The 15,143-nt window shown below is 51.3% G+C and overlaps 1 protein-coding gene and 1 long non-coding RNA gene across 4 annotated transcripts in view; one reads left to right on the forward strand and one right to left on the reverse strand.

Moving 5' to 3' along the window:
- Nucleotides 1–15,143, forward strand: part of LOC140395304 (uncharacterized) — a 242,452-nt gene that overhangs the window by 108,933 nt on the left and 118,376 nt on the right. The window lies entirely within an intron of this gene.
- wdr55 (WD repeat domain 55) overlaps nucleotides 5,614–15,143 on the reverse strand; it is a 165,108-nt gene continuing 155,578 nt past the window's right edge. For all 3 annotated transcript variants that reach the window (XM_072482905.1, XM_072482904.1, XM_072482902.1), the window contains one exon: nucleotides 5,614–6,731. In XM_072482905.1, the coding sequence (XP_072339006.1) occupies nucleotides 6,416–6,731 (316 nt within the window). In that variant the 3' untranslated portion in view covers nucleotides 5,614–6,415. The remainder of the gene's footprint in view (nucleotides 6,732–15,143) is intronic.

Here is a 15,143-nt window from a genome sequence, read left to right on the forward strand (position 1 = left end):
TGAGGTGTGTGTGAGCGAGAGATGGGAGTGTCTGCGTGAGAGGGGTGTGTGTGTGACAGAGATGGGAATGTCTGTGAGATGGGAGTGTGTGTGTGAGAGAGAGAGGAGAGTGTGTTTGTGTGATGTGAATGTCTGTGTGAGAGAGGGGAGTGTGTGAGAGGGGAGTGTCTGCATGAGAGAAGTATGTGTGAGAGAGGTGTGTGAGGTGAGTGTGTGTGAGCTGTGTGTGTGTGAGAGAGGTGAATGTCTGTGTGAGAGGTGAGAGTGTGTGCAAGAGGGGAATATCTGTGTGTGAGAGGTGAGAGTTTGTGTGCGGGAGAGAGGTGAGAGTATGTGTGAGGGAGAGAGGTGAGAGTATGTGAGGGAAAGAGGTGTGTGTGAGAGAGATGAGTGTCTGTGAGAGGTGAGTGTTTGTGTGAGGTACGTGTGTGAGAGGGGTGTGTGAGGTAGGTGTGTGAAAGGGGAGCGTGTGTCTGTGAGAGAGATGTGTGTAGGAGGTGTGTGTGTGAGACGTGAATGTCTGAGAGGTGAGTGTGTGTGTGAGAGGGGAGTGTCTGCATGAGAGAGGTGAGAGTGTGTGTGAGGGAGAGATGTGAGAGTATGTGAGAGAGAGGGGAATGTCTGTGAGAGAGGACAGTGTCTGTGTGAGAGAGGAATGTCTGTGAGAGATTGGAGTGTCTGCGTGAGAGAGAGGGGAGAGTGTGTGTGTGAGAGAAGGGAATGTCTGTGAGGGCAGTGTCTGTGTGAGAGAGAGGGGAGTGTGTGTGAGAGAGAGGGGAATGTCTGTGAGAGATGGAAGTGTCTGCGTGAGAGAGGGGAGAGTGTGTGTGAGAGAGGGGAATGTCTGTGAGATGGGAGTGTGTGTGTGAGAGAGAGGGGAGTGTGTGAGAGGGGGGAATGCCTGTGAGAGATGGGAGTGTCTGTGTGAGAGGGGAGACTGAGTGTGAGAGAGGGGAATGTCTGTGTGAGAGAGAGGGGAGAGTGTGTGAGGGGAATGTCTGTGAGAGATGGGAGTGTCTGCATGAGAGACAGGGGAGAGTGTGTGTGTGAGAGAGAGAGGGGAATGTCTGTGAGATGGGCGTGTCAGCGTGAGAGAGAGGGGAGTATGTGAGAGAGAGAGGAGAGTGTGTGTGTGAGGTGTGTGTAGCGCACAATGACTTACGCGAGACGAGAAGCGATGAAGTCTATCTAGGCTTTATTAAGCAAGACTTGTTCCCCAGCAGCTCAGTAACAGAATGAGGCTGCGGTGAGAACTCGAGCTCTTATACTCCGCCTTCAGGGCGGAGCAGAAGTCGATAGATCCAACCAGGACCCGGGACCTGTTCATCCAATAGCCTCTCGGCTTCACAGGTACCATATTACCCCTAATACATACCACCACATTCACCCCTTGTTAAAAAGGAACCCGGCGGGGTGGTGGTTCGCATGGTGGTAGGGGTTTACAAGGCTGGCCCTGGAACAAATTTTGAACTGTGGCTATACATATTTAGCCCAACATTTAGCTATGTACAAGTTTGTCAGAACTATTTACAATAAGGAAATTTTTTTTTTATTTTACAACAAAATTCTTGCTTTCTTGGTGTCACACGGATTCCACGAGTCGAGCGGGCGGTCTGGTCTTCCTCGTCGATCGCCTCAGCCGCGGTGGTGGTACAGGTGGTGGCTCAGGCGCTGCCTTCTCCGGGAGCGTGCGCTGTTTGTTCCTGTTTTACTCCTGGGCGGGCATGGGAGGAGGACCGATCCCCCCCGGGAAGGGGGCGGACGTGGGGTGCGCCGGTGGCAGGGAGGGGATGATGGGTGTCGGGGGGGGGGGTGTGTGCGTTGCCGGCGGGCGCCAGGTCCCGCAGGGAGACCGTGTCCATTCAGCCGTCGGGGTACGCCACGTACTGCGGGTTCGCGTGGAGAAGGTGAACCCTCTCGATCAACGGGTCCGATTTGTGCGCCCGCACATGTTTCCGGAGCAAGATGGGTCCTGGGGCTGCCAGCCAGGTCGGCAGCGACGTTCCGGAGGAGGACTTCCTAGGGAAGACGCTCGTGAGGCGTTTGGTTAGTGGTGGTACACAGCAGCGACCGGATGGAGTGGAGAGCATCCGGGAGGACTTCCTGCCAGCGAGAGACTGGGAGATCTCTGGACCGTAGGGCCAGTCTTCCAGAATGTGCCGTTCTCCCTCTCTACCTGCCCGTTCCCCCGGGGGTTGTAGCTGGTCGTCCTGCTCGAGGCAATGCCCTTGCCGAGCAGGAACTGACGCAGCTCGTCACTCATGAAGGAGGACCCCCTGTCGCTATGGATGTATGCGGGGAAGCCGAACAGTGTAAAGATGGTGCCCAGGGCTTTAATGACCGTGGCCGCTGTCATGTCAGGGCAGGGGATGGCGAAGGGGAAACAGGAGTACTCGTCCACCACGTTCAGGAAGTATGCGTTGCGGTCGGTGGAAGGGAGGGGCCCTTTGAAATCCAAACTGAGGCGTTCAAAGGGGCGGGAAGCCTTGATCAGGTGCGCTCTATCCGGCCTGAAAAAGTGTGGTTTGCACTCTGCGCAGATGTGGCAGTTCCTGGTGACTGTACGGACCTCAACAGTGTAGGGGAGGTTGCGGGACTTTACGAAATGGTAGAATCGAGTGACCCCCGGGTGGCAGAGGTCCTCGTGGAGGGCTTGGAGACGGTCTATTTGTGCGTTGGCACATGTGCCGCGGGATAGGGCATCGGACGGCTTGTTCTGCTTTCCGGGACTATACAAGATTTCATAGTTATAGGTGGAGAGCTCGATCCAGCTCTCCACCTTAAGATCTTGTCATTCTTAATTTTGCCCCGCTGAGCATTATCGAACATAAAGGCTACCGACTGTTGGTCGGTGAGGAGAGTGAATCTCCTGCCGGCCAGGTAATGCCTCCACTATGGCTTAGGCTTCCTTTTCCACTGAGGAGTGGCGGATTTCTGAGGCGTGGAGGGTCCGGGAGAAAAAGGCCACGGGTCTGCCCGCTTGGTTAAGAGTGGCCGCCAGAGCTACATTGGATGCGTCGCTCTCGACCTGGAAGGGGAGGGACTCGTCGATGGTGCGCATCGTGGCCTTTGCGATATCCGCTTTGATGCGGCTGAAGGCCTGGCGGGCCTCTGTCGACAGGGGGAAGGCAGTGGACGGTATTAGCGGGCGGGCCTTGTCTGCGTACTGGGGGACCCACTGGGCGTAATATGAAAAGAAGCCCAGGCAACGTTTCAGGGCTTTGGAGCAGTGGGGGAGGGGAAATTCCATAAGGGGGCGCTTGCGTTCGGGGTTGGGGCCTATCACCCCATTGCGCACTACGTATCCCAGGATGGCCAAACGGTTTGTGCTAAAAACGCATTTTTCCTCGTTATATGAGAGGTTCAGGGCGTTAGCGGTCTGGAGGAACTTTTGGAGGTTGGCGTCGTGGTCCTGCTGATCGTGGCCGCAGATGGTTATGTTGTCGAGATACGGGAACGTGGCCTGCAACCCGTGCTGGTCAACCATTCGGTCCATCTCCCGTTGGAAGACCGAGACCCCGTTCGTGACGCCAAATGGGACACTTAGGAAATGGTATAGCCGCCCGTCTGCCTCGAAGGCGGTGTACTTGCGGTCACCTGGGCGGATGTGGAGCTGGTGGTATGCGGACTTGAGGTCCACGGTGGAAAAGACCTTGTACTGTGCAATCCCATTGACCATGTCGGATATGCGGGGGGGGGGGGGAGGGTACGCATCTAGCTGCGTGTACCTGTTGATGGTCTGATTATAGTCCACGACCATCCTTTGCTTCTCCCCGGTCTTCACGACTACCACCTGGGCTCTCCAGGGACTATTGCTGGCCTGGATTATACTTTCCTTCAGCAACCGCTGGACTTCAGACCGGATAAACGTCCGGTCCTGGGCGCTGTACCGTCTGCTCCTAGTGGCGATGGGTTTGCAATCCGGGGTGAGGTTTGCAAACAAGGACGGCGGTTCAACCTTGAGGGTTGCGAGGCCGCAGATAGTGAGTGGGGGTATTGGGCCGCCGAATTGGAATGTTAGGCTGTGGAGGTTACACTGAAAATCTAATCCCAGTAATGTGGGCGCGCAGAGTTGGGGAAGGACATAGAGCCTGTAGTTCGTAAACTCCCTCCCTTGCACCGTTAGGTTCGCGATGCAGAACCCTTTGATCTCCACTGAGTGGGATCCTGCAGCTAGGGAAATCTTTTGCGTGCTTGGATGGATGGACAGAAAACAGTGTCTTACCGTATCTGGGTGAATAAAACTTTCCGTGCTCCCGGAGTCGATCAAACATGGCGTCTCGTATCCGTTGACCAGCACCGTTGTCATCGTCGTTTGGAGCGTGCGGGGCCGCGATTGATCCAGTGTCACCGAAGCCAGTCGTGGCAGTAGTGTCGTGGGGGGGGTGTTTGGGATGTGTTGTCCTCGTTCTTCTCTGGGGATTGCGGCGACCCCCCGGGACCGGCGCACTGCCGCGTAATGGCCCTTTTTGCCGCAGCTTTTACAAGCAGCTGCGCGGGCCGGGCAGCGCTGCCGGGGGTGTTTTGCCAGCCCGCAAAAGTAGCAGCGGGCCCCCCCCCCCCCGGGATGGTCTGGCGCTCTAACCGCGCAAGCTTGCGGGGGGGGTGGGGGGTGCCGGGGAGTCGGTTGCAACGGGGGTCCACGGAGCCCAAGGGGCTGCCGCGCGGTCGGGGCCGTAGGCGCGGGCGTTTTGGGAGGCCACATCAAGGGAGGCCACCAGGGCCCGTGCCTCTGAGAGTCCTAGCGACTCTCTTTCTAAAAGTCTCTGACGAATTTGGGGAGAGTTCATACCTGCCGCGAATGCATCTCGAATTAGCAGGTCCGTGTGCTCGATCGCGTTCACCGGCGGGCAGTTGCAATTTCGTCCCAAAATCAGCAGCGCGCCGTAGAATTCGTCGAGCGATTTTCCGGGAATTTTGCCGTCTCGTCGCGAGTTGGTGGCGTGCGTAGACCTGGTTTATGGGCCGAATGTAGATGCCCTTCAGCAACGCGAGCGCCGTCGGGAAATCCTCCGCGTCTTCTATAAGCGAGTAAATCTCCGGGCTTACCCTCGAATGCAGGACCTGCATTTTCTGCTCTTCCGTGATCTGGCCGGGGGCCGTTCGAAGGTAACCTTCGAAGCATGCTAGCCAGTGTTTGAACACGGCCGCCGAGTTTGCTGCATGGGGGCTGATCCGCAGGCACTCCGGAGCGATCCGGAGCTCCATCGTCTTTTAAGCTCGCTTAATAAATTGTAGCGCACAATGACTTACGCGAGACGAGAAGCAATGAAGTCTATCTAGGCTTTATTAAGCGAGACTTGTTCCCCAGCAGCTCAGTAACAGAATGAGGCTGCAGGGAGAACTCAAGCTCTTATACTCTGCCTTCAGGGAGGAGCCAGAAGTCGGCAGATCCAACCAGGACCCGGGACCTGTCAGCCAATAGCCTCTCGGCTTCACAGGTACCATATTACCCCTAATACATACCACCACAGTGTGTGTGTGAGAGAGAGAGGGGAATGTCTGTGAGAGAGGGGAGTGTGTCTCCAATATGAGAATCCTTCATTCCAGCTGCACTCTTCTCATTTGAATCAAAGAAACAGCAACACCCCTCGCATTAAAATGACAAATACGTGAGATCTAAGAATTTTTTATTAATAAGAACTTTTTAATAATGATTATTGTATCCATATAAACAGAAATACTTTTACAAATTATGTTTTTTTATGTTTGTCCCCATTGCGTGAAAACAATAATTTTTGTGTGTTGGCTCTTCAACGCAATAAGAATGTTTCTCAGAGGTTCCTTCAGTACTCTTGGGAGGTCAAATGGATTCTGTGACTGGTAAAGGTTGGGAAACTCTGGTTTAGATGATCTAAATGAGTTCAGTGGGGTAAGAGTGCCACCTGCTGGTAAACTGACACTGCTTCAGCTCAGGCCAGGCCAGGGACCGAGAACCGACGGGACTGGACCCAGAGCCCAAACTGGATTGGATTGAACTGGACAGTGGATTGGTCTGGACTGGACCAGAGCCCAGATTTCACCCCTACTGAGAGCCAGAACAGTAATGAATTGGCCAATGGGCAGTCAGAGCTCACTCTCTAACCTCAAACTTGGGGTGGAAAATGGCAGCTGGTTGCTGAGGGTCAATAGCTGAGAGCGTGATGGGCTGGGAGAAGGGGGGGAGGGAGTGGCAAGGTTGGGTCAGCTGTGATGCCCCCCCCCCCCCCCCCCCCCCCCCCAGTTCACAGAGACTTCCCCTCACAGCCTGCAGGACAAAAATATAAATTGAACTGAAAATGCTTTTCAAAGATGTCAAGGTGATTCCCGGTTCACTCAGACTCTGTACAGGTTTAGGGGCCTCCCACATGTGACGGAGGCTGAGAGGCCTGCGATCCTGCCTGCTGAGCAGTGAGCAGGCCGGGGAGGTCTGCTCTCAGTCACTCTCGCTGTCCTTCTCTTCACCCTCTTCCTCGGCCCCCTCACCTCCTTCCTTAAGATCAGCAAAAAAGTCACTTCCACAACCAAACGCCTTCCTGCTCAGTGACTTCAACTTCCCACGTTTCTTTCGCCTTCTGTAGTCATCAATGACAACCCCATGGAGATCAGAAATATCCCAAAACTTCACCTTCTGATCATGGGCACAGCTGGCCAGGAATCGACCCTCTCTGGACTTGGCTATCTGTTCGACAGGTTCTCCAATGTGCTGTCCCACACTCCCAATCACTCGATTAGGTAAAATATTCACAGCCCTGGAAAAGGTGAATACAAAGTTACAAGATTCCTCACACATGCAGATAGGCAGAAACACTTTATATTATATGCAGACGACACAAAGGTTGGTGGAATTGCGGATAGCGATGAGGACTGTCGGAGGATACAGCAGGATTTAGATTGTCTGGAGACTTGGGCGGAGAGATGGCAGATGGAGTTTAATCCGGACAAATGTGAGGTAATGCATTTTGGAAGGTCTAATGCAGGTAGGGAATATACAGTGAATGGTAGAGCCCTCAAGAGTATTGAAAGTCAGAGAGATCTAGGAGTACAGGTCCACAGGTCATTGAAAGGGGCAACACAGGTGGAGAAGGTAGTCAAGAAGGCATACGGCATGCTTGCCTTCATTGGCCGGGGCATTGAGTATAAGAATTGGCAAGTCATGTTGCAGCTGTATAGAACCTTAGTTAGGCCACACTTGGAGTATAGTGTTCAATTCTGGTCGCCACACTACCAGAAGGATGTGGAGGCTTTAGAGAGGGTGCAGAAGAGATTTACCAGAATGTTGCCTGGTATGGAGGGCATTAGCTATGAGGAGCGATTGAATAAACTCGGTTTGTTCTCACTGGAACGAAGGAGGTTGAGGGGAGACCTGATAGAGGTATACAAAATTATGAGGGGCATAGACAGAGTGGATAGTCAGAGGCTTTTCCCCAGGGTAGAGGGATCAATTACTAGGGGTCATAGGTTTAAGGTGAGAGGGGCAAGGTTTAGAGTAGATGTACGAAGCAAGTTTTTTACGCAGAGGGTAGTGGGTGCCTGGAACTCGCTACCGGAGGAGGTAGTGGAAGCAGGGACGATAGGGACATTTAAGGGCATCTTGACAAATATATGAATAGGATGGGAATAGAAGGATACGGACCCAGGAAGTGTAGAAGATTGTAGTTTAGTCGGGCAGCATGGTCGGCACGGGCTTGGAGGGCCGAAGGGCCTGTTCCTGTGCTGTACATTTCTTTGTTCTTTGTATTACATAAATATTATATATATATTATACATACACACACACCACACGCACAGTTACAGGAGCACCACACACACACACACACACACACACACACACACACACACACAGTGACAGGAGCACTACACACAGTTACGGGGGACACCACCCATACACAGCTACGGGGGCACCACACACACACACACACAGTTACAGGAGCATCACACACACAGTGACAGGAGCACTACACACACACAGTTACAGAGGCACCACCCACAGTGTTACAGGAGCACCACACACACACAGTTACAGGGGGGCACCCCCCACACACACAGTTACAGGGGAACCATACACACACACACACAGTTACAGAGGCACCACCCACAGTGTTACAGAGGCACCACACACACAGTTACAGGAGCCCCACCCACCCACACATATGCACACGGTTACAGGAGCACCACCCACACACACAAGGTTACGGGGGGCATCACTCATACAGCCCCCCCCCCCCCCCCCAAACACAGTTACAGGACCACTACACTCACACACACAGTTACAGGGGCATCACACACACAGTTACAGGAGCACAAACCCCCCCCACACACACACACCGTTACAGGAGCACCACACAGACAGACCACAGTTACAGGAGCATCACACATACACAGACACAGTTACGGGGGCACCAGACACACACAGTTACAGGGGCATCACCACACACAGATACATGAGCACCACCCACAGTTACAGGAGCACCACACACACAGTTACAGGGGCACTACACACACACGGTTACATGAGCACCACACACAGTTACAGGAGCATCACACACATAGTTACAGGAGCACCACACTCACAGTTACAGGAACATCACACACACACACACACAGGAGCACCACACATACATACACACACACAGTTACAGGAGCACCACACACACACAGTGACAGGAGCACCACACTCACAGTTACAGGAACATCACACACACACACACACAGGAGCACCACACACACACACACACACACACACAGTTACAGGAGCACCACACACACACACACACACTGACAGGAGCATCACACACACAGTGACAGGAGCACTACACACACAGTGACAGGAGCACTACACACAGTTACGGGGGACACCACCCATACACAGCTACGAGGACATCACACACACACACACAGTTACAGGAGCACCACACACACACACACACACACAGTGACAGGAGCATCACACACACAGTAACAGGAGCACCACACACACACAGTTACAGAGGGCACCACCCAGTGTTACAGGAGCACCACACACACACAGTGACAGGGGGGCACCCCCCACACACACAGTTACAGGGGAACCATACATACACACACACACACAGTTACAGGAGCACCGCCCTCACACACACACAGACAGTTACAGGGGCACCACACACACACAGTTACAGGAGCCCCACCCACCCACACATATGCACACGGTTACAGGAGCACCACCCACACACACAAGGTTACGGGGGGCATCACTCATACCCCCCCCCAAACACAGTTACAGGACCACTACACTCACACACACGCACACAGTTACAGGGGCATCACAAACGCAGTTACAGGAGCACAAAACCTCCCCCCCCAAAACACAGTTACAGGACCACTACATTCACACACACGCACACAGTTACAGGGGCATCACAAACGCAGTTACAGGAGCACAAAACCTCCCCCCCCCCCCAAAACACAGTTACAGGACCACTACATTCACACACACGCACACAGTTACAGGGGCATCACAAACACAGTTACAGGAGCACAAAACCTCCCCCCCCCCCCCCCCCCCCCCCCCCCACACACACACACATACAGGAGCACCACACAGACAGACCACAGTTACAGGAGCATCACACACACACAGACACAGTTACGGGGGCACCAGGCACACATAGGTACAGGGGCATCACCACACAGTTACAGGAGCACAAAACTTCCCCCCCCCCCCCCCACACACACACACACACACACACACACACACACACACACACACACACAAACACCGTTACAGGAGCACCACACAGACAGACCACAGTTACAGGAGCATCACACACATACAGACACAGTTACGGGGGCACCAGACACACATAGTTACAGGGGCATCACCACACACAGATACATGAGCACCACCCACAGTTACAGGAGCACCACACACACAGTTACAGGGGCACTACACACACACGGTTACATGAGCACCACACACAGTTACAGGAGCATCACACACATAGTTACAGCGGCACCACACACACAGTTACGGGGGCATCACTCATAACCCCCCCCCTCCCAACACAGTTACAGGACCACTACACACACACACACACACGCACACAGTTACAGGGGCACCACACACACAGTTACAGGAACACTACACACACACACACAGTTACAGGGGCACAAAACCTCCCCCCCCCCCCCACACACACACACAGTTACAGGGGCACTACACACACACACACACACAGTTAGAGGATCACCACACTCACAGTTACAGGAACATCACACACACACACAGGAGCACCACACACACATACACACAGTTACAGGAGCACCACACACACATACACACAGTTACAGGAGCACCACACACACATACACACAGTTACAGGAATACAAGATACACACACACACACTTACAGGAACACCAGACACACAGACAATTTCAGGGGCACCACACACAGACAGTTACAGGAACACCGGGCACACACGCACACACAGTCACAGGAGCAACACACACACAGGGTTATAGGAACACCATACACACACACAGTCACAGGAGCATCACACACAGTTACAAAAAACCTGCCTCGCACATCTCCTCTAAATTTTGCCCCATGGATCTTAAACGTGTGCCCCCTGGTGACTGGCCCCTCCACCCTGGGAAAGAGTGCCTGCCCATCCCCTCTATCCATGCCCCTCATAATCTTGTAGACCTCTATCAGGTCACCCTCAACCTCCGTCTTTCTAATGAAAACAGTCTGAGTCTATTCAGCCTCTTCAAATAGCTAACACCCTCTGGACCAGGCAACATCCTGGTAACCCTCCTCTGCACCCTCTCCAAAGCCTCCACATCCTTCTGGTAGTGTGGAGACCAGAATTGTGCGCAATATTCCAAGTGCAGCTGTACCAAGGTTCTATGTAGCATGACTTGCCAGTTTTTATACTCAAGACCTGCCCAATGAAGGCAAGCATTCTGTATGCTTTCTTGACTACCTTGTCCACTTGTGTTGACCTGCACACCCAGATCTCTGACCTTCTACATTCCTAAGAGTTTTGCCATTTAATGTATACTTCCCATTTTACGTTAGACCTACCAAAATGCATTACCCCACATTTGTCCGGATTAAACTCCATTTACCATTTCTCTGCCCAAGTCTCCAACCTATCTATGTCCTGCTGTATCTTCTGACATCCTGAACACTATCTGCCACTCCAACCTCGGTGTCATCCCCGAACTTACTAATCAGACCAGCTACATTTTCCTCCAAATAGTTTATGTATACTACAAACAACAGAGGCCCCCAGCACAGATCCCTGTGGAATACCACTAGTCACAACCTTCCATTCAGAAAAATACCCTTCTAATGCTACCCCTTTGCCTTCTGTGACCGAGCCAGTTCTGTATCAAAGAACAAAGAAATGTACTGCACAGGAACAGGCCCTTCGGCCCTCCAAGCCCGTGCCGACCATACTGCCCGACTAAACTACAATCTTCTACACTTCCTGGGTCCGTATCCCTCTATTCCCATCCTATTCATGTATTTGTCAAGATGCCCCTTAAATGTCACTATCGTCCCTGCTTCCACCACCTCCTCCGGTAGCGGGTTCCAGGCACCCACTACCCTCTGCGTAAAAAACTTGCCTCGTACATCTACTCTAAACCTTGCCCCTCTCACCTTAAACCTATGCCCCCTAGCAATTGACCCCTCTACCCTGGGGAAAAGCCTCGGACTATCCACTCTGTCTATGCCCCTCAATTTTGTAGACCTCTATCAGGTCGCCCCTCAACCTCCTTCGTTCCAGTGAGAACAAACCGAGTTTATTCAATCGCTCCTCATAGCTAATGCCCTCCATACCAGGCAACATTCTGGTAAATCTCTTCTGCACCCTCTCTAAAGCCTCCACATCCTTCTGGTAGTGTGGCGACCAGAATTGAACACTATACTCCAAGTGTGGCCTAACTAAGATTCTATACAGCTGCAACATGACTTGCCAATTCTTATACTCAATGCCCCGGCCAATGAAGGCAAGCATGCCGTATGCCTTCTTGGCTACCTTCTCCACCCGTGTTGCCCCTTGTGACCTGTACTCCTAGATCTCTTTGACTTTCAATACTCTTGAGGGTTCTACCGTTCACTGTATATTCCCTACCTGCATTAGACCTTCCAAAATGCATTACCTCACATTTGTCCGGATTAAACTCCATCTGCCATCTCTCCGCCCAAGTCTCCAAACAATCTAAATCCTGCTGTATCCTCTGACAGTCCTCATCGCTATCCGCAATTCCACCAACCTTTGTGTCGTCTGCAAACTTACTAATCAGACCAGTTACATTTTCCTCCAAATCGCTTATATATACTACAAACAGCAAAGGTCCCAGCACTGATCCCTGTGGAACACCACTGGTCACAGCCCTCCAATTAGAAAAGCATCCTTCCATTGCTACTCTCTGCCTTCTATGACCTAGCCAGTTCTGTATCCACCTTGCCAGCTCACCCCTGATCCTGTGTGACTTCACCTTTTGTACTAGTCTACCACGAGGGACCTTGTCAAAGGCCTTACTGAAGTCCATATAGAAAACATCCACTGCCCTACCTGCATCAATCATCTTAGTGACCTCCTCGAAAAACTCTTATCAAGTTAGTGAGACACGACCTCCCCTTCACAAAACCATGCTGCCTCTCACTAATACGTCCATTTGCTTCCAAATGGGAGTAGATCCTGTCTCGAAGAATTCTCTCCAGTAATTTCCCTACCACTGAAGTAAGGCTCACCGGCCTGTAGTTCCCTGGATTATCCTTGCTACCCTTCTTAAACAGAGGAACAACATTGGCTATTCTCCAGTCCTCCGGGACATCACCTGAAGACAGTGAGGATCCAAAGATTTCTGTCAAGGCCTCAGCAATTTCCTCTCCAGCCTCCTTCAGTATTCTGGGGTAGATCCCATCAGGCCCTGGGGACTTATCTACCTTAATATTTTTTAAGACACCCAACACCTCGTCTTTTTAGATCTCAATGTGACCCAGGCTATCTACACACCCTTCTCCAGACTCAACATCTACCAATTTCTTCTCTTTGGTGAATACTGATGCAAAGTATTCATTTAGTACCTCGCCCATTTCCTCTGGCTCCACACATAGATTCCCTTGCCTATCCTTCAGTGGGCCAACCCTTTCCGTGGCTACCCTCTTGCTTTTTATGTACGTGTAAAAAGCCTTGGGATTTTCCTTAACCCTATTTGCCAATGACTTTTTGTGACCCCTTCTAGCCCTCCTGACTCCTTGCTTAAGTTCCTTCCTACTTTCCTTATATTCCACACAGGCTTCGTCTGTTCCCAGCCTTTTAGCCCTGACAAATGCCTCCTTTTTCTTTTTGACGAGGCCTACAATATCTCACGTTATCCAAGGTTCCCGAAAATTGCCGTATTTATCCTTCTTCCTCACAGGAACATGCCGGTCCTGAATTCCTTTCAACTGCCACTTGAAAGCCTCCCACATGTCAGATGTTGATTTGCCCTCAAACATCTGCCCCCAATCTATGTTCTTCAGTTCCCGCCTAATATTGTTATAATTAGCCTTCCCCCAATTTAGCACATTCATCCTAGGACCACTCTTATCCTTGTCCACCAGCACTTTAAAACTTACTGAATTGGACCACTCTTATCCTTGTCCACCAGCACTTTAAAACTTACTGAATTATCCATCTTACACCTCACCTCTGATCCTGTGTGACTTCACCTTTTGTACCAATCTGCAATGAGGCACCTTGTCAAAAGCTTTACTGAAGTCCACGTAAACAACATCCACTGCCTTCCCCATATCAATCATCTTTGTCACCTCCTCAAAAATTTGATCAAGTTAATGAGGCACGACCTCCCCTTCACAAAACCATGCTGTCCATCGCTAATGAGTCCATTTGTTTCCAAATGGGTATAAATCCTGACCCTGAGAATTCTCTCCAATAATTTACCCAGTACCGGCATGAGGATCAGTGGCCTAGTTTCCAGGATTATCCCTGCTACCTTTCTTAAACAGTGGTATCACATTAGCTATTCTTCAGTCTTCTGCGATCTAGCATTCATGTCAAGAGGGTTAGAATACAACACCAGGGATGTACTTCTGAGGCTGTACAAGCCTCTGGTCAGACCCCATTTGGAGTATTATGAGCAGTTTTGGGCCCCGTATCTAAGGAAGGATGTGGTGGCCTTGGAAAGGATCCAGAGGAGGTTCACAAGAATGATCCGTGGAAAGAAGAACTTGTCGTATGAGGAACGGTTGAGGACTCTGGGTCTGTACTCGTTGGAGTTTAGAAGGATGAGCGAGGATCTTATTGAAACTTACAAGATACTGCGAGGCCTGGATAGAGTGGAAGTGGAGAGGATGTTTCCACTTGTAGGAAAATCTAGAACCAGAGGACACCATCTCAGACTAAAGGGGCGATCCTTTAAAACAGAGATGAGGAGGAATTTCTTCATCAGAGGATGGTGAATCTGTGGAACTCTTTACCGCAGAAGGCTGTGGAGGCCAAATCACTGAGTGTCTTTAAGACAGAGATAGATAGGTTCTTGATCAATAAGGGGATCGGGGTTATGGGGAGAAGGCAGGAGAATGGGGACGAGAAAATATCAGCCATGATTGAATGGTGGAGCAGACTCGATGGGCCAAGTCTGCTCCTATGTCTTATAAAGTCCCTTTCTTTGGTGAACACTGCTGCAAAGTATTCATTTAGTACCTCGCCCATTTCCTCTGGCTCAACACATAGATTTCCCTCCACTGTCCTTAAATGGTCCAATCCTTTCCCTGGCCATCCTCTTGCTTTTCACATATGAATAAAAAGCTTTGGGATTCACCTTAATCCTACTTGCCAAGAACTTTTCATCACCTTTCCAAATTTCCCACTTAAGTACCTTTCTATTCCTCAAGGGTTTTGACTGTCTCCACCCTTCCAGACTGTACAAAAGTCTACTTTTTCTTTTTGACGAGATTCACAATATTCCTCATTATCTAAGGCTTCCTACCTTCCCATCCTTATCCTTCGTTCTCTCACGTGACTTTCCTGAATCCTAATCAACTGTCGCTTGAAAGATTCCCACATGTCCGATGTTGATTTATTATCCAACAGCCGCACCCAATCCAAATTCTTCAATTCCTGTCTAATATCATAATTTGCCTTTCCCCAGTTTAGCACCT

The sequence above is a fragment of the Scyliorhinus torazame genome, chromosome 18 (assembly GCF_047496885.1).
Source record: "Scyliorhinus torazame isolate Kashiwa2021f chromosome 18, sScyTor2.1, whole genome shotgun sequence".
NCBI classification, from domain to species: Eukaryota; Metazoa; Chordata; class Chondrichthyes; order Carcharhiniformes; family Scyliorhinidae; genus Scyliorhinus; species Scyliorhinus torazame.